Below are 23335 nucleotides of genomic sequence, written 5' to 3'. Positions count from 1 at the left end.
TTTGGTTGCGTATTTTGGTGTTCTATTTATTACTCAAGCCTACTTTTGTTACGTTGCAGTTATGTATTTTTTTTCATGTTGTAAGCCACCTTGAGCATACTTTGAACTGTGGAAAGGTGGCATACATATAAAATAAAATTACGCATGTATGTATAAACAATAAATAGAGGCATTTCTTACCCACCACAGGCAGATAGCTAAGACTGCATGCACACTCTGCTTTTAAAGCACATTTGAAGTATGTTCTTTCCCTGAAAGAATGCTGGGCGCTATAGTTCACTCCTCACAGAGTTACCATTCCCAGCAACTCTTAAATTGCGATGCCCAGAATTATCTGGTGTAATATAGTCCCTGCAGAGCACAAAATGAAGGTGAGAATGTTTGGATGCTCTTCTGGCTCACAGATCACTGAAAGGGAGAGAGATTTAAGTGTCTAGATTAACCCGCTAGTTAACCCATGTAAAAAAGGGAGCTTTTGTTATGAGGGAGCAGTTATGTCACGGCTAAAATGGCCGCTGTTTCTTTAATGCGAATAAAGCTGGGTCAGCATGACTCAGCGGTCTGCACCAAGTTGTATATATAAGTGAGAAATGTTAGTTTGTTGCTGAGGCTGGTGTTTGGGTTGGTTGGTTGGTTAGTGCTAGTGTGTACAGTGGTACCCCGCAAGACGAATGCCTCGCAAGACGGAAAACCCGCTAGACGAAAGGGTTTTCCATTTTTCGATGCACTTCGCAGGACGAATTTCCCTATGGGCTTGCTTCGCAAGACGAAAATGTCTTGTGAGTCTTGAGATATTTTTTCGCTCCCCACCCCCTTTTTCTAAGCCGCTAAACCACTAATAGCCTTTTAGCAGCTAATCCCTTAAGCCTTTAATAGCCGCTAATAGCCACTAAATCGCTAATAGTGCTAATCCGCTAAGCCGCTAATAGGGTTGCTTCGCAAGACGAAAAAACTGCTAGACGAAGAGACTCGCAGAACGAATTAATTTTGTCTTGCGAGGCACCACTGTATAGTTATTCAGTCGTGTTTTGCACAAAGACTTTTAAAAATAAAACTCTGCAAGGATATTCTCGTGGACTCTTTTTGTGCCGACAAGGGTCCGAGGAGACAAAGGGAGGTCAGAACCTTTTCCTCCTTTTTTTGCTTTTTACAAACACTGACAAGTCACACATGTGAAAACCTTGGTTTTAAAGTGATATGGTCTCAGAATGACTGTAGAGTATGTTTCCCCCCTGAATGTCTGAATTGACTCTCAATCTTAGTTCCCATCCGGAAAATGGGACTATAATACAAACCCTATCTGGTGTCTACTCAGAAGAAAGCCTCCCTTAATTGCAACCTTAATAGCAGGATTTGAAGGATTGCAGGAATCAGTGAGAGCCTAGAGCACTTGAGTACATTGAAACGGGCTGGAAAAGGATTAATAATATATTAATCAGCAGTTGTTGTTGTTTTATAAGACAGAGATGTCTATCTCTGTCTAGAAAAAAGCAGGAGAAAATACCAGCAAGGGATTCTGGAGAAAGATGAGGCAGATCTCAAATGTTGGGGAAAGAGCAGTAGGATACTCTTCCCATGTTTTATTCTAGAGAGAAAAAAATCTGCATGTTCTTCCTCTCCCCCTCCTTTAGCTGGGTCCAGGAATTCCTGAACGAAGAAAACAAAGGACTTGATGTCTTGGTGGACTACCTCGCCTTTGCCCAGTGCTCCGTCACGTAAGTTGCTGCCACAGCTTGGTGGGGAAGTGATGGTTAAGTCAGGATCCAGTGGGGCCGGCAACAAAATATTGCAGTGTGGATTGTTCCCACATTCCATTGTCCCAGAAAACCCGGCTCGCTCTACCTCCACAAATCAACCCATATTTATATATGTGAGCATGCCCAAACCCCATTGGGGTGTTTAGGAGCGTTCTCCTGACACCCACCTCCCTATTTCTCCACGTTTCTGCAAACGCCAATGTTCCCTCAAGCTTGTTGATCATGGGTAGGCAGCCTAAGGCCCGGGGGCCGGATCTGGCCCAATTACCTTCTCAATCCGGCCCACAGACGGTCCAGGAATCAGCGTGTTTTTACATGAGTAGAATGTGTCCTTTTATTTAAAATGCACCTCTGGGTTATTTGTGGGGCATAGGAATTCGTTCATCCCCTCCCCAAATATAGTCCGGCCCCCCACAAGGTCTGAGGGACAGTGGACCTGCCCTCTGCTGAAAAAGTTTGCTGACCCCTGCTGTTGATTCTTCCCTCTTGTCCATGGTGGCGCTGTTTTGACTATATCAGTGGTGCCACTCACAACCTGATCATCGGGAATTGAGGGTGAAGCTGCTATCCCAGGCGAAGCTTCTAGCCTGGTTATTGTGAGCCCCAGTCCAGCAGAGAACACCTATCACCTATCCAATAGGGCATGTGTAGGCTGGGATGGAAATTGCTGCTTTTCTAACAAGAGGTTGCACTCATCAGGGTTATGTTTTTGTCCTGGGGCCAACAGACACCCCCTTGACATATTGCAAACTGATTTGAAATTCCCCTCAGTTACCAAAGTGGTTTGCTACATAGCTTAGCGAGACAGGCATGCTTTTTGAAAAAGTCTTAAACTCCGCTAGGGCCTTGCCAAACTAATTTTCACAATTCTGTGGCTATAAACTTTACTTTATATGGCGTTGGGTGCTAAGCTGTCCTCTTAAAGGGAAAGGGGCTCTGTGAAATCTAACCCATGTTTTCTTCCTTATTCTCTCCTTTTCCCCGTGTCTTTGAAATAACCCCTGAGTTTTGGTCAGAGCACCAGTTACGCTTCACTCGTTGATAACTTTATTAAGGAATCATTCCTGAACTGGAAGAGATTTCACTTAACCCAGTCAATAATTCCTTCACGCTCTCCTGTCCTCAAGCGGAATGAGGGACTAACAAACAGCCCTCAGTCTAACAAGAACTCCCTTCCTGAGTCGCTTCTTCTTGGCAAATAGGTTATTCCATAGAGAGATAGCATTCTGCTCAAATTAAGCATTTATACCTGCTTGTTTTGCATAATCAACTCTGCTTCTGCTAGCCAGGAACAGCAAGCCAACGCCACCTGCACATTTCCCAAGTTTTCTCTGTAACTGTGACTAGCAAAGCTTCCCATCTTAAGAGCAGCCAAAGTCCATGAAGGCAGTTGAACAGAAATCCTGTCTTCTTTTTGGGGGCGGGCGTAGGCTCTGTGGCAATAGGGCCATAAACCCCAGAGGGCAACTGACAGGCAGTTTGGACGGTACTTGGCTAGATGTGCCAATGGGTCTGACTCTGCTTAAGGCAGCTTCCAGTGCTGCTAACTACAGTGGTACCTTGGCTCTCAAACTTAATCCGTTCTGGAAGTCCGTTCCAAAACCAAGGCACACTTTCCCATAGAAAGTAGTGCAAAACGGATCAAGCCGTTCCAGACTTTTAAAAACAACCCCTCAAACAGCAATTTAGCATGAATTTTACTATCTAACGAGACCATTGATCCATAAAATGAAAGCAATAATCAATGTACTATAGAATGAAGTAAGACAGTATTGTAGATGATAAAAATTAAAATTATGTTTTTCCTTACCTGCACTGATGATAGTCTTTGTTTAGTTGGGGGGGCTTTTACCTATTTCCGCAGTCACACAATCAACCAATCAATCAATCAGTAGCTGAACTGGGTCACAAAAACAAAACAAAAAAAGAGCTGCAAAAACAAAAATGCAAAATAAATAGCAAAAACAAAAGTGCTAAACTTAATCCGTTTGACTTCCAAAATGTTTGAAAACCAAGGCACAGCTTCTGATAGGTGCAGGCGCCCTGGAAACAATAGCCAACAGCCGCATCAGACATTCGGCTTCCAGAAAACGTTCGAAAACCAGAACACTTCCAGGTTTTTGGCGTTTGAGAACCAAGGTACAACTGTATAGTCATAATGGAACTGCATCAGCACCATGGAGAGCAACTTCACTTCCACTCTGTCGGATAGGAAGATAAGAGTTTGAACGCCAACTCTTGAAACCTTCTGGAAAAGGGAGAGGGGGAAGTGCAGAAATTAAATGCTTAAAACTCAGTGCTTCTCAAACGCGGGTCTCCTGCTGTTGTTAGACTACAACCTCCATCATCCCTGACCACTGGTCCTGCTAGCTAGGGAGGATGGGAGTTGTAGTCCAACAACAGCCAGAGACCCGAGTTCAAGAGACATTGGATAGTTCTTGACCTATTTAAGTTTGCAGTGCAGACTTGCTCCTAGCGGCAGCCCTGCTTTGACGCCTCGGTTCCAGTGTCACCAGCTTGGCAAACCTCCTTCTGCCTACCTGCTGATGCACGCCCGTTTTTATATGTGTGGCTCCAGGTATGATATGGACAGCACTGACAATGGGAGCCCTGGGTCCGACAAGGGGAAGGCCCTGGACAGATCTATGGAGGACCTCAGCAGAAGCAGCAACTCCCCTACACAGGGCTCCTCCAAAGCGAGGCACCTGACTGTCAGGTAACAGAACGGACGCTGGCAAGCTCTTCTTGAACTGCTTCCCCCGTATCTTGGGACACAGATTGTGGCACCAGGAGAAGAGGCAGTTTCACACTTATTCTCTTGCCTGCCTCACTTGAAGCTACGCTTAAGTGAAACATCTCAAAAGGGGAAAGCGCACCAACCCAGCAAACGCCAAGTTGGAAACCACTCTCTAGTTTCACCAATGTGAAGCTTTGCGTTGGCTGCAAAATGAAAAGTTGAAAAGGGGGGAAAGCTGTTTTCATTGCAGTGGCAGATCGGCTGCTCTGCGTTTATTTTCTTCAATTGATATCTCCCCTTTCTCCCATCGTGGGACCTGAGGTAGTGTAGCTGCAGGTCCCAAGGTAGTCTCCCATCCAAGCACTAACCAGACCTAGAGCTGCTTAGCTCCAGCAAGGTTGTAGCCCCATGGGTCTTCAGTGTATAATATGGACTTGGGCAAAACATGGCAAAACGAAAGGACTGAGTTTTGAAGAAGGGGAACCTCAGGCAAGCCTGATGGCTAAGGTAGAGGGGGCTTGCCTCTGCGACGGTACTTCCATATTCTCAGTCAGATGTTCAGCTGACATGTGGAAATCTCCATCTAAAAATATTGGAGGTATTTAGCATCCAAATTGCTCCAATTGGGGTGGTGGTGGTGGTGGGGGAACGGAAGTTTCCTTCAGTTAAATAAGGAAATAGGGAGAAAAATGAAGAAAAGCTTGCAACTGGGGCTTCAGTTCCCGCCTCCACCATAGTTTGGGCTAGTTTAGGAGTTCTTATACAGAGACCCTGGAGCATGAGGTTGCAGGTTTCCACAATGTTGAAAAGCCATGTGGCTCCTCAACATGCATGCGCATGGAAAGAAACCCCTGGTTTGTATGGGTGACACTCCCCACATGCCATATGATCATGCACATATATTACCAGCCGGGGCTGAGTTTTAATTTAGTGCCATAAACTGACCAATCTGGGGGCCTGCAAACGCACAAACACCCACACCCCCTCAGTCAGCCCAGAATATTGGCCCTCAATCCTACAAAGTTTCCACAACCATCAGGCAAGTTAACCCACCACCCAAATTTCTAAGCTCTCCCAACCTATCGCCACCTTAGAAGCAAACTACCCTACGAGTAGTTTGATGATTATTTTGAGTAGCCTCGGATGGTTTTTGTGGCCTAACAAATTAACAAATGGCAGGTTCTGGTTTCCTTTCCCTACTCTTGCATTTTCCTGTCTCTGCCTTTCCTCTTTCCCTCTTTCCCCTTGTTCTAACCCCGTGCTTCTTTTGCACGCTCCCCTTGGGACGACGGCTCACGGTAGGTACCCAGCCTAGGGACCCTCGGGGGCAGGGAGGCGGGGAAGAGGGGCTCGCTCGGCTTTGCATGTAGTCTGAGCTTGTAAGATTGAAAAGATGGACGCCAAGAAAGGCAGTGGCCCACTGAACCATGTGTCAGGAAGGAAGACTTGCTCTGCCTCCTGCCGCCATCCTGGTGTTTTTTTAAAAAATAATAATAATGGAAAAAGAGGCAAATAATAAATTGAGGCATCAGTTACTATCTCTGTGCTAGCGGTTGTATTTCTTAGGTGTGCACTGAGGGTGCCTGAGTGTTTCCCCCCTGCGTTGGTAAAAGAAGAGACCGTTTTATTCTACTTCCACTAAAGAGATTAAAACAAAATGGCTGCTCTTTTTCTCTGGGGTCGGAAGGGGATGAGGCCTTAGAGCTCTGTTTGCTAGCCGCAGCAATGAAATGCAAATAGACTTGAGGGAAAGTCAGCCCTTCTGAGTAACAGAAGTCTGTTTTCTGTGGTTTAAGGGCCTTAATGTGAAGCAACTTAGTTTGGGTGGCTTTCAGACCAGCTAGAAATGTCTAGCCTAAGGGGGTTGCCGCTGCCCTACAAGGAAAGATTTTCCATCCTTGGGCCTGTTTGCTGCCTGACAACCCACAGAGGAAAGAGTTCCTGCCCTGTAGGAAGCGGAGGCTGGGCGGCTTTGAAAGAGGATAAGACAAATGCGTGGAGAATATCTGTGGTTTCTAGCCACAATGGATGTGCTCTGTCACCACAGTCAGAGGAAGTAGGCTCCCAAATACCACTTTCTAGAAACAGCGGAAGAGGAGAGTGCTTTTGTGCTCAGGTTTTGCTTGCGGGCTTCCGATAAGCATCTGATTAGCCGCCGCGTGAAGAAGATGCTGGACCAGATGGGCCATGGGCCTGATCCAGCAGTGTCTTCTTAAGTTCTTATGGCCATTTATCGGGAAAGCTCTTGCCACAGATTTCCTACATTGGCAGCCTATTGATTTAGAAGGCCCCTGAGGTCAGACTCTCTGGCCATAATCTGCGCCATACATTTAAAGCCCTGTTAGACTACTTTAACAATTTCACAGAATACTGGGAGCTGTGGTTAGTTAAGGGTATGGAGAGTGTTTTAAGAGACCCCCTCTTCCCCTTGCAGAACTACATTCCCCAGAGTTCCCTGGGCAGATGGATTGTTAAACTGCTGCCTATGAATTGTAGTTCTGTGGTGTGCAATAGAGAGCCATCCTAACACCTCTCAGCAGCATCCTTATTCAACTACATTTCCCAGGATTCTTTGGGGGAATCAATGAAGGTTAAACCAGTACAGTGGAACCCTGGTTTTTGAACACCTCTGTTGTTGTAGTTTCGGCTCCCGAATGCTGAAAACCCAGAACTAACTGCTCCGCTTTCCAGAAGCTGAACATACTATGCTGCTTCTGTTTTGAGTGTCCCTACTGTGTTGAGGCTTCTGCTTTCAGTTTTCGGTTTTTGAATGTTTCGGAAGTCGAACGGTCTTCCGGAACAGATTGCATTCAAATACCGAGATTCCACTGTACAGGGTTTTTCATAATGAAGTATACAGTTTCAACCCACTATAAAAAAATGTAATATATCTTATGTTTCCTGTAACAGAATTGTAGGGGAATGTTTAAAGTTTTTTTTAGAAACAGTCACAGATGTTCTGTGTGTGCACGCTTTGTCACACACACATCGAACCGGCAATCCATTTGTGCCCAAACGCGACTCACCCTATGTGTTGATTTTCCCGGGCTTCGCAGACACAGCCATTTTGCCTGACTAGCCACATGACACGCACGCTGTTGCCTACGTCACTTCACTCAGTAGCAGAACACAAACTTTATGAATACATCTACCTCACGGTTTGCAGTTGTGGTCCGTGTCATCGCCTGTTACTGTCTTACAGCATCTGGAAACTATATAGTAGTACCTCTGGATGCGAACGGGATCCGTTCCGGAGCCCCGTTTGCATCCTGAAGCGAATGCAACCCGCGTCTGCACATCTGCGTGTGCGCAGGTTGCGATTTGCCGCTTCCACGCATGCTCGTGACGTCATTTTGAGCGTCTGCGCACGCACGAGCAGCGAAACCCGGAAGTAACATGCTCCGTTACTTCTGAGTCGCCGTGGAGCGCAACCCAAAAACACTCAACCCAAAGCTACTTCAACCCGAGGTATGACTGTACTTCATTATGAATCACCCTGTATAATAGTGTTTTAAATGCCTAGTGCGGACAGGGCCTCTGATCCTAGGAAACTTCATTTTAGGAACACAACATAGGGAACAATATTCTGTCGGGCAGGTGGGCAGCGAGGAGCCACGATTACTTGCTAGGTTTGCTGGAACAGTTTCAAGGTTGGTGTTTTTCCAACCACAGCGAAGTCTTCCCCTGTGGTTCCACGAGGGCCCCCCCTGAGGTTGGGGGATGGCAATGGGGGTGTGGGGGGGAAGCGTCCACCTGAAGCGTCCTATTTTTCCCTCCTGTCCTGCAGGATTGCAATCTTCCACCTCCTTCAGGTGTTGCCATTTGAACCAGCAGATCCAAACATTCTTTCAGCAAGTCCACCCAAGCATCCCCTCCTCCAGCGCCCCCGGGAGCGAGCAGGACTCTAAGCCCAGGCCTCCTCTCAACTCCTACTCACCGCGGTGAGCCTCTCCCCAAACCTAACCAGAAACGTCCCCTGCGAATGCGGCCGGAGGCCATAGGCTCATCTAGGCCAAGGGCATGTTCTTTCCCCCCCCCCTCCTAAGCTTGTGTGTTCATTTTGGCAGGCAGTCTCGGATACCGAACTTTAGGAGCCCTCGAAGCAGGGAGGCCATTTTGTAAAATCCCGTTTAAAAAAACAAAAAAGCTCTGTAACTGGAATGCATTTTGTAAACACCTGCAGATAGTTGCATGCTTTTATTTTTGTCGGTTGCACAACCACGTTCCGGCACTGTTTGCTTTGCTGTTGTTGTTGCTGCTGCTATTGTTGCTTTTGGCTCTAGTTTTCATTGTTGTGTGCAGGGAATTGGAGCTGTTGTACAGAAGTGGTGGGAAGGGGACGCGGAACAGAGATAGGGGAGGGACCAGGTCAGGCCTCTGAAACCCCCTTGAGACATCGCCACCGCCAGCTTATTAAAGGCTTAATGTGTGTTTTGGCTTTATTTTCCACATTGAGGTCTAGGAACTTTGAAACTGAGAAACTCAGATCTCCAGGATCTGAAGAGCAACTGCTACCACGTTTGGCACAAGTATCATTATTGCCATTATTATTTTATTACCTGCCCTTCACTCTGAGTTCCCAGGGTAGGCTATGGCAAATTATTCATTAAAAAATAACATAAAACAACTTAAAGTAACAAAAATAGGATGGGCCCCCAAAAGTTGCCGCATTCCATATTCCACTGCGCCCATAACCATGTTAATAGCTTATACTGGAGTATTATATTTCCTTAGTATTTTAAGCATAATCTGGAGCTCACCTTCCCATGGCCTGCTGAGATCCCTGTGGCCTTTTCACAAAAGACAGTGGTGTCCTAAAACCAGACTGGAGATGGTTTGTTTTTCATTGGGCAGTGGCATCTCCTGTTCAGCATTTGAACTCGTGACCCGAGACCCAAAGGGTTCTCGTACTGCAATCCTGCTGCCCAGCCTAATCCTCTCCCCTGCCCTCCCCCCAATTTCCTGCTCCTCGGGCCCTTGCTCCTGTGCTTCTCTTTATGCTGTTGGACTTGACTGCCGGGTGATAGCCGATGTCTTTTCTCATGCAGCTATTTCCTTCCCCCTTTCCTCCCTCCTTCCATTTTTCCCTACCTCAGACTCAATCTGGCACACAGCAGGAAGGCGCTGAGGAACTCGCGCATTGTCAGCCAGAAGGACGATGTCCACGTCTGCATCATGTGCCTCCGTGCCATCATGAATTACCAGGTGACCGCGGGCGATGGGACGTTGGGGAGGTTTGTGCCCACAGAAACAGGTTTTTGCAGATTCTGGAAATGATGCAAAAACTTTTGGACTGGAGATGCAAGTGGAATGAACATATACATCTGGAGCCATGCTCCCTGCAACTCTCTGCCAAAAAAACCCCAAAGTATGGTATCCAGCCTATTATGGTGTCCATATAATAATAATAGGGACTCGGGTGGCGCTGTGGGTTAAACCACAGAGCCTAGGACTTGCTGATCAGAATCCCTGCGACGGGGTGAGCTCCCGTTGCTCGGTCCTTGCTTCTGCCAACCTAGCAGTTCGAAAGCACGTCAAAGTGCAAGTAGATAAATAGGTACTGCTCCAGCGGGAAGGCAAATGGCATTTCCGTGCGCGGCTCTGGTTTGCCAGAAGCAGCTTAGTCATGCTGGCCACATGACCCAGAAGCTGTACGCCGGCTCCCTCAGCCAATAAAGCGAGATGAGCGCTGCAACCCCAGAGTCGGTCACGACTGGACCTAATGCTCAGGGGTCCCTTTACCTTTATAATAATAATAAAATTTATTATGTATACCCTGCCCATCTGGCTGGGTTTCCTCAACCACTCTGGGCGGCTCCCAACAGAATATTAAAAACACGATAAAACTTCAAACATTAAAAACCTCTCTAAACAGGGCTGCTTTCAGATGTCTTCTAAAAGTCAGGTAGTTGTTTATTTCTTTGACATCTGGTGGGAGGGCATTCCACAGGGCGGGCACCACAACCAAGAAGGCCCTCTGCTAGATCCCTGCAACCTCACTTCTCACAGTGAGGGAACCCCCAGAAGGCCCTTGGAGCTGGACCTCAGTGTCCGGGCTGAACAATGGGGGTGGAGATGCTCCTTCAGGTCGAAACGCAAAACATTTGGCAGTGAGGGGAGCATGGGGAAGTCACAGGCATGGCCAATGTTCATATGACAAAGGCTCCTGCTTGAGAAAGAATCCAGTCCTTGACCCTCCACAGAATGAGAGGAACCCTTTTCTCCCTTCAGTCACCATTCCCCAATTTCCTCTAGCTCAACTCGGATAGCTAACACCCTCTCTCACCTTTCCCTTAGTCTGGGTTCAGCCTCGTGATGAACCACCCAGCCTGTGTCAATGAGATCACACTGAGCCTCAACAACAAGAACCCCAGGTAAGGAATTGGAACTCATTTTCCGGACATGTGTTTCTTCCTTTATGTTTTGTTTTTTTAAAATGATATTTATTAGAAGTTTAAAAATTACAGAAAAAAGAAAAAAGGAAAAGGAAAAAACAATAGTAAGTTTAACAAAACATACATTACAATCACAGTTGCAATACATAAAAAAACAAAGAAAAAGGAATATAGAAACATAAAAAGGCAATACAACAATGCAGGGGGGGGAACCACTAAACACACACATCCAATATTCCATATCTTTACCTTTCATTAACTTGTTTCATCTACCTCCTCACACCTCCCTTTTTTGTATTCTATTTCGGTTAACTATTTCAGCAAATTCTTTCCATCTTTCTCAATTTTTGTTCTATAATTTATCTTAACGGTCTAACCTTAAATTTTTCATTTTGTCCCGTTATCAATCAGCTTTTACTTAATTCGTGTTTCTTCATTTCTGAAAAGAGAGATGCATGGCGCTCAGGCCTGTCTAGGGGTCGGAGCCTTCCAAACTGGGATGCCCTGTTCTCTAAATCCTAGGTAGGAGGTAGGAGGTTTCATAGTGAGGGAACTGGACTCTCTTTACAATTGCTTCGCTTGTTACAGTGCACTGAGCCCCACAGTTTCCTTTATGTTTGGATGCATTTAAAAGGACCCACACACAAAAAGATGGAAGCTATGCTATGGGGAGTTGAGAAAGGGTGTGGACAGCATAGTTTTCCCAATCAAGAAGAGGATTTAAAAAAAAATTGTGAATACCCTAGTACAGGGGTCAGCAAACCTTTTCAGCAGGGGGCCGGTCCACTGTCCCTCAGACCTTGTGGGGGGCTGGATTATATTTTGAAAAATAATAATGAACGAATTCCTGTGCCCCGCAAAGAACCCAGAGATGCATTTTAAATAAAAGGACACATTCTACTCATGTAAAAACACACTGATTCCCGGACCATCTGTGGGCTGGATTTAAAAGGCGATTGAGCCAGATCCGGCCCCCGGGCCTTAGTTTGTCTACCCATGCCCTAGTATATGGCACTTGGCAGTATATGCCTGACTTCAGAAAGTTTGGCCAAATACTCTTCATTTTTATTAGCACTTATTAGTGCCCAGGCTTTGCTTAATCTGGCTTGTACCTTATCCCTGCTTTTCCCACCAAACGAACCCTGAAAGGCTCAAGAAATGCCCACAAAAAGTAGCATGAGTTCTATTCTCCTACTGTCCGTCCCTCACACTCCCAGTTGTGGTTGTGACCTGCGGCCTTCCTTGTTCCTTTTTCTATTAACTCTCCTCCCTAGTTAGCTGTTTCTCCTAATCCCCTTGCTGTTCACCACCTGTTTTTCTTTATATAGCCCCCAAAATGCCCCCTTAGCATAGTTCGAACCCTCGTGTAGCGGGCTGGACCCACCCCCCAATTTGCTGCAGATGTCCCCACCAAGCAAGTTAATCCAGGAGGCTCAAGCTAGTCAGCCGTGCTTCGTGTTTCTGGAAATGGCAACCCTTGAACCCATCACCTTCACCATCCCTACAAGCTGTCTGCCCCCACTTGGGAGTTTCTCTTGAGGGATTTGCATCCATCACACCCTTCGGCCCCTTTTCAGGAATGATGACCCACTCGGGAGTCCTTCATCTCACTGCTTTCCTCCTCGCAGGACTAAAGCTCTCGTCCTGGAGCTGTTGGCTGCTGTCTGCTTGGTCCGAGGGGGACACGACATCATCCTGGCTGCGTTTGACAATTTCAAAGAGGTTTGTAAGCTCCGTAGCCCTTTCAATGGTGCTGGTTTCTGGCGTTCAACAAGATTGGAAGTCAGTCAAATACAGTAGTGCCTTGGTTCTCAAACGCCTTGGTTCTCAAACAACTTTGAACCCAAACACTGCAAACCCGGAAGTAAGTGTTCCGGTTTGCAAACTTTTTTTGGAAGCCGAACGTGCCTTCTGATTTGAGTGCCACGCTTCCGTTTTGAGTGTCACGCTGAGGTCTGTCTGTTTTTGCTATTTATTTTGCGTTTTTGTTTTTGCAGCTCTTTTTTGTTTTGTTTTTGTGAGGAACCCAGTTCAGCTACTGATTGATTGATTGATTGATTGATTGTATGACGGCAGTACATTGTTTATTGCTTTCATTTTATGGATCAATGGTCTCGTTAGATAGTAAAATTCATGTTAAATTTCTGTTTTCGGGGTTCTTTTTAAAAGTCTGGAACGGATTAATCCATTTTGCATAACTTTCTGTGGGAAAGCGCACCTTGGTTTTGGAATGCTTTGGTTTTGGAACTGACTTCCGGAATGAATTAAGTTTGAGAACCAAGGTACCACTGTAGTGAAAAAGGTCTATTGAGTGCAGCCCAAAGTACACCCGTCACTGGGTTTCTTCACGATTCATGGCAAAATTTCCCACGGGGTAGAAATTCCTGCATTGAGTTTGCATTCTGTGTGATTCGATCATTCAGCCTTTCCCAATGCATAAAGGCAGCCTGCCCTCAGAAGAAGTAGGCCCAGAACAGTGACTCGTGCATGAACAGTGGCGCTTGAGCTCCTCTAAAGGTTGTGGGCAGTTCTTGCTTTTGTTTCTGTAAAGGTAGACCCTTTCAGGCAGAAGTGTTAGTTCTGTTTTCATATTTTGCTCAGGAATAAAGCGTGACTCATTCATCAGTCAGAAGCTTAGGGAACATGTACGGAAAGATGAGGGGCAAACACTGTGTTGAGGGGTGGCTTATCACAGATGGAAACTGGCTCGCCCTGCCCCATTTTATTCTAGATCCCTTTGCTGCTACTGCCTGCAATTTGTACCCCAGCCTTCTTCTTCTTTGGCGATCACTCGTAGCCGAGTAAGATTGTCTTCCATGAACACGGTCTTAATATTGAGTTCGTAAATGACTGTGGAGGCCAATTCTGGATCCACACATCCTTCCACAGTGGGGACAAGCGGGAGTTGATCACTGTGAGGGTTTGCCAAGTGTGCCTTCCTCTTAGCACGTTTCTCCCTTTCGTCCTGAGTTCGAGCATCTTCAAAGCCCATGACAGCTTTGGTAAAGGCTGATCTCCTTTACCAAAGTGCTTGCAGGCCAGTGTTTCCCAGTTGTCGGTGTCTATACTACATTTTTTTAGATTGAGAGAGTCGTTGAACCTCTTTTGTTGACCACCGGCATCATGCTTTCCATTTTTAAGTTCGGAATAGAGTACAGTGGTAGCTCTGGTTACGTACTTAATTCGTTCCAGAGGTCCGTTCTTAACCTGAAACTGTTCTTAACCTGAAGCACCACTTTAGCTAATGGGGCCTCCCGCTGCTGCCGCGTCGCCGGAGCACGATTTCTCTTCTCATCCTGAAGCAAAGTTCTTAACCCGAGGTACTATTTCTGGGTTAGTGGAGTCTGTAACCTGAAGCGTATGTAACCTGAAGCGTATGTAACCCGAGGTTCCACTGTAGTTGCTTTGGAAGACGATAATCAGGCATCCGCACAACATTTAATGACCAGCCTTACATGACCTTGAATGTTAAGCACTTGATTTGTTATAAAGCTGAAATGGTCACATTTTCCATATTTTTCCATAAGTAAGGCATGTGGCTTTGAAGAGACAGAGTGTGTTTTCAATTGCTCAAACTTCGATGGGTGAATTCTCTCACAGTGTTGTAGTCTGTTCTGTATATGCACATTAAGAACGAAAGCGCCTACTCCTTAGGGTCAAGCTAAATGTGATGTTAAATGTGTGCCGTTTTTAAAAATGCCAACTGCATCAGCTGGGGAGGAGTGATTAATGGCAGCAGAGGAGGTATGGAGAGGGTTTTAACCCATTCTTCTTGCTGTGCCAATGCTTTTTGAAGGTGGTATTTACTTTGAGAGGAAATCCCTTCTTGGTGCCATTGGAGGAATCACAGAATTACAGAGTTGGAAGGGACCACGAGGGTCATCTAGTCCAGCCCCCTGCAGTACAGGAATGTGGGCCTCGAACCCACAACCCAGAGATTTGAGAGTCTTATGCTCTGCCAACTGAACTAATGCAAATTCCACCTTAAGAAAAGGGATTTTCTTCCTCAGGGATAGGGTTAGATCCCCTCTCCTCCATATTTGCTTTGATCCCACTAATAATCAGCAAAAACGCCCCTGCCCCGCCCCCCGCTGATGCAATTTCCATTAAAAACAGCAAAATCCTGCACTTTAAATGCAAATACGGCGTTTCCTGTAGTTTGGCTCTTAGTGACATTAATAAAGCCTCTGTAAGTATATTTTTTATTATTACAGTTTTTATTAAAAAACTGTTTTACATTTTAGAATAATCACTTAAATAGCCTTAACATATCAACGACTTCCCATCCTCTCTTTCCATGATTCATTTTGCACAGCATAAATCCCTGCATATTTTATATAAACTGAGCCTTTCAGTATTCCATTATAACATCCATCAAAACTTATTTACACCGTTGAATTTATCTTAACGCTGCCCATTAAGCCTTTTGTAAGTTTAGATGAGCTAAGTTAATAAATAGGGAATAGAAGGGAAACTTGCCTCTCTGGCGCTCATGCTGTTGCTGTAAACTGACACAGGGAGGGCTGACAAAGAGTCTGCTTAGGTTACACGGGATAAAATTTGCCCATGGAGCAGATTGGCTTGTGCCAAAGCTTTTGGACAGGAGGAAATGGAATCCTAGGTGCCAAACAGACAGGTGCAAGCCTGATCTGTCACTCAGGCACGGTTGGACAAATTGGACCTGTATTGGTGGTGGAAACCTGGGCACAGATTCTCTTTTTGCTTGAATATGTGGGATTATCCTCCATCTCCTCTCTCCTCCTTTCCTCTCCTCTCCTGCATGGCTTGTCTGTAGTTTTTCAGAAATGACTTATGCATCATTACTCCTGCAGTTTTAAGGCCACTAACTCTGATCATTTAGCATTTGGCAAGTCAATTCCGCCACTAAGTTTTCTCTCCTGTGAGGTAGCGATTCCTGGGGGGTGGGGAGGCGTAGATGTGTTCAGTTTGCCTGGCGGCAAAAACCTGAATGATGGCTACCAAAATTTATTATTGTGGGATAGGCCTTTGTGAGGTAGGTGGGTGGTTCTTCCCCCCATTTTACAGACTGGAAACGGAGGCTTCGCAATAGCAAGGTAGCCAGGGTTGCGTGCATCATCTGTGGCAGAAAATACAAAATTAAATTAGTCGTAAATTAAAGACCAGCTGTTTACCCACTGGATAGCGCTCTTTATGGTGTGCCTGCCCCATATCAAATAGCTCAGAAGAAAGGAGGGACACTTTTGCTTGTACAGTGGTACCTCGGGTTAAGAACTTAATTCGTTCTGGAGTTCCGTTCTTAACCTGAAACTGTTCTTAACCTGAAGCACCACTTTAGCTAATGGGGCCTCCCGCTGCTGCTGTGCGATTTATGTTCTCATCCTGAAGCAAAGTTCTTAACCTGAGGTACTATTTTTGGGTTAGCGGAGTCTGTAACCTGAAGCGTCTGTAACCTGAGGTACCACTGTATATGCAATTCTTTCTCCTTTATTGATCACTCATAGCCGAGTAAGATTGTCTTCCATGAACACGGTTTTAAAAGTGAGTCTGTAAGTGACAGTGGAAGCCAGTTCTGGATCCATACCTCCTTCCACAGTGGGGACATAGGTTTCCAGGTGGGAGTTGATCATGGTGAGGGTTTGCCAAGCGTGCCTTCCTCTTAGCACGTTTCTCCCTTTCGTCCTGCGTTTGAGCATCTTCAAAGCCCATGAAACCTTTGGGAAAGGCTGATCTCCAATTGGAGCTCTTGCAGGCCAGTGTTTCCCAATTGTCAACGTATGTACTACATTTTTTAAGATTTGCCTTGAGAGAGTCCTTAAACCTCTTTTGTTGACCACTGGCATTACGCTTTCCATTTTTAAGTTCAGAATAGAGTAATTGCTTTGGAAGACGATCATCAGGCATCCGCACAACGTGGCCAGTCCAACGAAGTTGATGTTGAAGAATCATTGCTTCGACACTGGCGACCTTTGCTTCTTCCAGTACACTGGCATTAGTTTTCCTGTCTTCCCAAGTGATGTGTAATTCTTTTCAGAGATGCAGATGTCTCTGAAATATGCAATTATGCCTGCCCTAACTTAGTGTACTCCTAAAAGGGAAATTACCCCAGTCTTTCATTGTCCTGCAGCTGTCCATTATTGGAGGGTGTATGAGTGAAATCTTAGCTACAGCTGAAGACGACATCCCCAATATTGCATAGCCAGAAATCGGAGATTGTTTACTCTGGGCTTTTATATCCCAGCACTGATTATACCAGGAGTAGAGAAACTCTGGCTGTGATGAAGTGATTAGGTCCCAACTTCCATATTAAAGACCAACACTGGCCATGCTAGATGGGTGCTGATGGGAGTTCAACCAGGTCTGGAGGGCTACAGACCGCCGCCCCCCCCATGCCCTGCCTTGATCTACAGACAGACAAATTTTGATGCCCCCCTCTCTCGCCCACACACCTTGCCCTGGCTGCCTTGAGTCCTTCACAGGTCATTGGGTGTCTCTATTCCTCCAGGGTAGAAGGCCCAGAACTCCTTTAATCTCTTTTTTAACAACCTCTGAGCTGCTTGAGCATGTAAATATAAGTAAGTGCAGAGTTGCTCTTGCAGAAGGACAGTTCGTTCAAACGTGAAAGAATAGCCTGGCACAAGCTCAGACAAAATGCAATTGCCTCCACCACCATTGCGCCAACTTGGTACTTGCTCTCAAGGCATAACTGTGCAGTGTACTGACAATGGATGTTTTGTAAATGCGTGTCTGTCAATTTATGTGAATGCAGAGGACTCTTGAGTCTGCGTGTGTCATTTGCAAGGAAGTATCAACATGTTAAACCCCTCTCTGCTCCATTTTTCTCTGCAGATAGGCTTCGTGTATTATTACTACTATTTATTGAATTTATATATCGCCCTATACCCAGGGATCTCAGGGCAGTTCACAGAATAAAATCAAGATATAAAACCACAAAATACATAATAAAAAGAAAAACAGGAACCCAATAGCCCCGCCCCCCAAAAAAACACATTTTAAAAGGGCATAGGATGTAAATCAGATCAGCCAAAGGCCTGGTTAAAAAGGAACGTTTTTACCTGGTGCCTAAAGGTGTGTCATGAAGGCGCCAGGCAAATCTCCCTGAGGAGAGCATTCCACAGATGGGGAGCCACTGCAGAGAAGGCCCCATTCTCATATTGCCTCCCTTCGGACCTCTCAAGGAGGAGGCAGACGAACGAGGGCCTCAGAAGATGATCTCAGGGTCTGGGTAGGTTCATATGGAAAGATGCGGTCCTTCAGCTATTGCGGTCCTGAGCAGTTTAAGGCTTTATAGGTCAAAACCAGCACTTTGAATTGGGTCCGGAATTCATGTAGTCTCCGAGACCAACTACAGGGAGAAACACTGTTAAAATCTGCTGTAGGAGAATCAGTGGCAGGTGGGGAAAGAATAAGGCACTCTTTCTTGCCCGGTGATACCTACACACACACCCTGAAAATGCTCCCCCACTTCCATATTACAGTTATGCAGTAAACCCAGTCCGGCAACCCAACGTTTTCATTGTAAGTTGTAGTTCTGCCCACAGGAATCCATGCCGGAATATCAAATACCTTCTCTGCTGATCCCTCACATTTGCTTGCCCCTAGAATAGCCTCCCCCAACCTTGGGTTTTCAGATGCTGGATGCTAGACTAAAACCCACATCATCTCTAGTCTGCATGGCCAATGGTCAGAGATAACGGGAGTTCGTCCCACAGTATTGGGGACTCGAGGCCAGGAAAGGCGGCCCTAGAGATGTGCGAATCTCTGAAATGGTGACCCAAGACAAATAATGCATGTTCAGGATTCTCCCGGTTGTTCAGCCAGCAAGTGCCAGACTTTAAGGCTGGGCAACCCATTGCAGGAAAACCTTTGCTCAGGGCAATTGGCCTCCGAAGATGTCTTGGTACAACATGAAACCTCCTGGAATTCTGGGCAATCTGCCTGGCCCTAAAAGCCTTTGTCCCAGTTCTTCAGAGAAAAGACGTATTAGTCAGCAGAGAGAATATCAGTGCCAAGACCTACATAAACAGGCAAGGGGAACTTAAATCCTATCAGTTTTTCAAGGAAAAAACCTTGTGTGTTCTAATGGGCAGTGTTCCAACTCACTTTTCCGGCAGCCTAGCATTTGAGAGGAAATCTCAGAATTCAGGTGGGTTGTCTTGGCCATCCACCAGTGGACCAGCAAAACATCTGAAGGTTTTTTTATTGATTTTTATCTTACCAGATGACATCAGGGTTTTCGCCACTGGCACAGGGAGATGTCTCTTTGTGCAAGTTGAACGCCCTAAAAGCATCTCTTAGGAAAAACAGGGAAGAGGGCCATAATTTTCACCACTCCCAGATAGCCTAAGGGTCCCTGCCTCCCCAATGTCATACTTTTAAGGCTTCCGGCAATTTCAGACTTGCTCCTTGGGTCCTCTTCTACATACCTGAAGCTCCAAATGTGCCATCTGATTGCTTGATGCTCTGAAGTCAAAACCCTTCTAGACTTTGGTTTCAAAGTTTGACATAGCTGGAATATCTTGGTAAGCTATCTGAAATTAATCTGTTGATCTGATAACAACAACAACATATTTATACCCCACCCATCTGGCTGGATTTCCCCAGCCACTCTGGGCAGCTCCCAACAGAATAATAATAATAATAATAATAATAATAATAAAGTGATAAAACATCAAACATTAAAAACTTTCCTAAAAAGGACTGCCTTCAGATGTCTTCTAAAAGTCAGATAGTTGTTAATTTCCCTGACATCTGATGGGAGGGCATTCCACAGGGCAGGTGCCACTACCGAGAAGGCCCTCTGCCTAGTTCAGGGGTCTGCAACCCGCGGCTCCGGAGCCGCATGTGGCTCTTTTACACCTTTGCCGCAGCTCCGGGGCGGATACTAGCGAGGGGAGGAGGCGCATTGTGCGCCCCGACACTCCCCACTGTGGCGGGCGCTGTACTGGCTGTGACGTCACATGGTTAGTCACGCACTGTCCCGACGTCACCTTCCCGCCCGCCCGCTACATTGTAAGGGGCATGTACGCTGGTCACTGCATTGAAAGGGGGCATGTACGCTGGTCACTGTTTTGAAGGGGAGTGAAGAACACACACACAAAAAAGGTAACTTGTTAATTTAACGTTTATTTCTATGAGGAGGAGTAATTATGAGGGGTCAAACAAAGAAATAATAAAAAGTGACAAAAAAGTTATTTTTATAATGACGAGTTTTGAGGCTCCCAGTTTTTTTTTCTTCGGAAACGGGTCCAAGTGGCTCTTTTTGTCTTAAAGGTTGCAGACCCCTGGCCTAGTTCCCTGCAACCTTGCTTCTTGCAGGGAGGGAATCACCAGAAGGCCCTCAGAGCTGGACCTCAGTGTCCGGGCTGAACGATGAGGGTGGAGAAGCTCATTCAGGTATACTGGGCTGTGGCCGTTTAGGGCTTTAAAGGTCAGCACCAACACTTTGAATTGTGCTTGGAAACGTACTGGGAGCCAATGTAGGTCTTTCAGGACTGGTGTTATGTGATCTTGGCGGCCACTCCCAGTCACCAGTCTAGCTGCCGCATTCTGGATTAGTTCTGGTTTCTGTGTCACCTTCAAAGGTAGCCCCACGTAGAGCACATTGCAGTGGTCCAAGCGGGAGATAACCAGAGCATGCCCCACACTGGCGAGAGTGCGTGGGTGGGCAAATCTATGCCTAGTCCATGCAAGTAGCTTACGGCATTCAGGCTTGTAAACAGCGAAAAGAACAGAAACAAAGCCTGATTAAATTCAACAAACAGCAGAGGCCACTTCCGGGCAGAGATCAGCTGCGTTGCCCAAAGCGCATTTCTTTTGCAAAGTTTTAAAAACACATGCACTTTTAAATGTTGACATTGCTTTGGGACAGTCAGGCAGCCGTCAGCTCGTAGCAAACTCTAGTAACGCTGCAATTTTATCTTGGGTGAAACAGTCATCCCCGTTGAGGGTTCAGAGTCACAGGTGGGAAGCGAGGGAAGCGGAGTCAACAGCCTCTGGGAGAAACCCTCTCCTCTTTCCCCCAGCCCTACTGCCCTCCTCTATATCAAATATCCATCCCTACACAGGGACCACTGTCTGCGTCAGCTGTAACTGGAGGAGTAACAACATCTTGGGCCAAGGGGAGAGCTTTGTATATATAAGCAGGGCTGTGTTAATGTCATCCACAATGGCCTGCTTGTAGATTCCCCCCCCCCATGCCTCCTTGCTCCCTTACACTAATGTGTGTATCTGCCAAACAAGACCGCCCCCCTGCCCCCTCCCAATGTAATGCAGCCTCCCTAGGTAACCGCATTTGGTTGCATTCACCCCTTCCCTGTACCAGAAGTTTCCCTCCGTTTCAGAATGTCGATGGCAAGCTCCTTTTTCTGCTTCTATTGTTCTCGTAAGGTTGCATGAAATGTCATCAACAATACGTGTTTTTTTAATGTTTGAATTCCCCCCCCGCCTGTTTCACTTCCTTTCTCATTTTTTGAAAAAATATATACATTGGTACCTCGGGTTACATACGCTTCAGGTTACAGACTCCGCTAACCCAGAAAGAACACCTCGGGTTAAGAACTTTGCTTCAGGATGAGAACAGAACTCGACCGGCAGCGGCGCGGCAGCAGCGGGAGGCCCCATTAGCTAAAGTGGTGCTTCAGGTTAAGAACAGTTTCAGGTTAAGAATGGACTTAGGTACGTAACCAGAGGTACCACTGGATTTTATTTTCATTTTTTGAGCAAGTTTTTTTATACATTCACATCCTTTTCAAATTCTGTATTCCTGGCATTACATAGATCCCTCAGACTTACCCCCACCCCCCGATTTCCAAATTTTCCCCTATTTCTTTGCATCTAACTACATTTTTTCTAGTTCATTTTGTCACTCTTTCCCCCCCTTTAACTAATATTACATTATACATGTTACAATAATCCTGCTAACGTTTTTAAGTATACACAGTGGTCTTATATTCTATAAACTTTTCCCACTCTTGATTGAATTTGTTATCGTCTTGGTGCCTGATCCTCACAGTCATCTTTGCCATTTCAGCATAGTCCATCATCTCAGTTATCCACTCTTTGTTGGTCAGGGGACTTTTTCTTCCTTCCACTTCTGGGCAAGTATCATTCGTGCACCTGTTGTCGCGTACATAAATAGTCTTTTGAATTCTTTTGGTATTTTGTCTCCTGTTTGTTGTTGTTTAGTCGTTTGGTCGTGTCCGACTCTTTGTTGACCCCATGGACCAGAGCACGCCAGGCACTCCTGTCTTCTACTGCCTCCCGCAGTTTGGTCAAACTCATGCTGGTAGCTTCAAGAACACTGCCCAACCATCTCGTCCTCTGTCGCCCCCTTCTCCTTGTGCCCTCCATCTTTCCCCACATCAGGGTCTTTTCCAGGGAGTCTTCTCTTCTCATGAGGGGGCCAAAATATTGGAGCCCCAGCTTCAGGATCTTTCCTTCCAGTGAGCACTCAGGGCCCCTGCGGTCCATGGGACTCTCAAGGGACTCTTAGAATAATGGTAGGATTCTGATTATTTGGGATGTGAAGGGAATATACAAGCTGTGGAGGAATTCCTCAGCAAAGCCCATGCAAAATGACCTGGCCTTGGTATGGACATTAAAAAACCATATAGGCCATTGAGGGAAACTGGCAATGCAAGGGAGCTGTCCTTAACCCTGTCCAACCATCTCGCCCTCTGTCGCCCCCTTCTCCTTGTGCCCTCCATCTTTCCCCACATCAGGGTCTTTTCCAGGGAGTCTTCTCTTCTCATGAGATGGCCAAAGTATTGGAGCCTCAGCTTCAGGATCTGTCCTTCCAGGGAGCACTCAGGGCTGATTTCCTTCAGAATGGAGAGGTTTGATCTTCTTGCAGTCCATGGGATTCTCAAGAGTCTCCTCCAGCACCATAATTCAAAAGCATCAATTCTTCGGCGATAAGCCTTCTTTATGGTCCAGCTCTCACTTCCATACATCACTACTGGGAATTGTCTTCTGTTAACCCTAGTAAAAAGGCTTCTGGCTTTTTTCATAAAAGTTATCTTAAACACTTTTTTTCAATTCGTTATAGGGCCACTTTCTCCCCCTGCATCCCTTTCCTTTTTTTGTCTAATGTTCCAGTTGTCATTACAGAATACGTTCATTTAGCGGACGTTGGATTTGGGCCAGGGAGGCTTGGGTTTAAATTCCTCCGCTGTGAAGCTCACAGGGTGATCTTGGGCCAGTCACAATCTCTCACCCTAACCTACACCGCAGGACTGTTGTAAAGACAAAAAGGAATGCTAACTCCACGAGTTCCTTGGATGGAATAGAAATATCATAAAATGCACTTTGAATGAACTCCCAATTATTTTGTTGCTGGGGGCGATCCAGAGAAATTTTTAAAATATTATTTGGGGATCTGGCACTCTCATCCACCATGATGGCTTTAAGAGTCTCTCCTGTACCATTTGCCTATACAGTGGTAC

The 23335-nt window shown here is 46.1% G+C and overlaps 1 protein-coding gene across 7 annotated transcripts in view; it reads left to right on the top strand.

Annotated features, from left to right (window-relative positions):
* Window positions 1–23335, top strand: part of FMNL1 (formin like 1) — a 114229-nt gene that overhangs the window by 57973 nt on the left and 32921 nt on the right. For 2 of the 7 annotated variants that reach the window (XM_083407484.1, XM_083407485.1), the window contains exons 5-10: window positions 1632–1715; window positions 4336–4473; window positions 8307–8435; window positions 9591–9699; window positions 10792–10868; window positions 12518–12611. In XM_083407484.1, the coding sequence (XP_083263610.1) occupies window positions 1632–1715; window positions 4336–4473; window positions 8307–8435; window positions 9591–9699; window positions 10792–10868; window positions 12518–12611 (631 nt within the window). Of the gene's footprint in view, window positions 1–1631; window positions 1716–4335; window positions 4474–4499; window positions 5793–8281; window positions 8436–9590; window positions 9700–10791; window positions 10869–12517; window positions 12612–23335 lie in introns of those variants that run through there. The other 5 variants (XM_083407488.1, XM_083407487.1, XM_083407486.1 and 2 more) reach the window with 5 other exon arrangements.

The sequence above is a fragment of the Podarcis tiliguerta genome (assembly GCF_965153285.1).
Source record: "Podarcis tiliguerta genome assembly, chromosome: 13".
In the NCBI taxonomy this organism is placed as follows: domain Eukaryota; kingdom Metazoa; phylum Chordata; class Lepidosauria; order Squamata; family Lacertidae; genus Podarcis; species Podarcis tiliguerta.
This window is presented reverse-complemented; position numbering and strand designations above follow the sequence as displayed.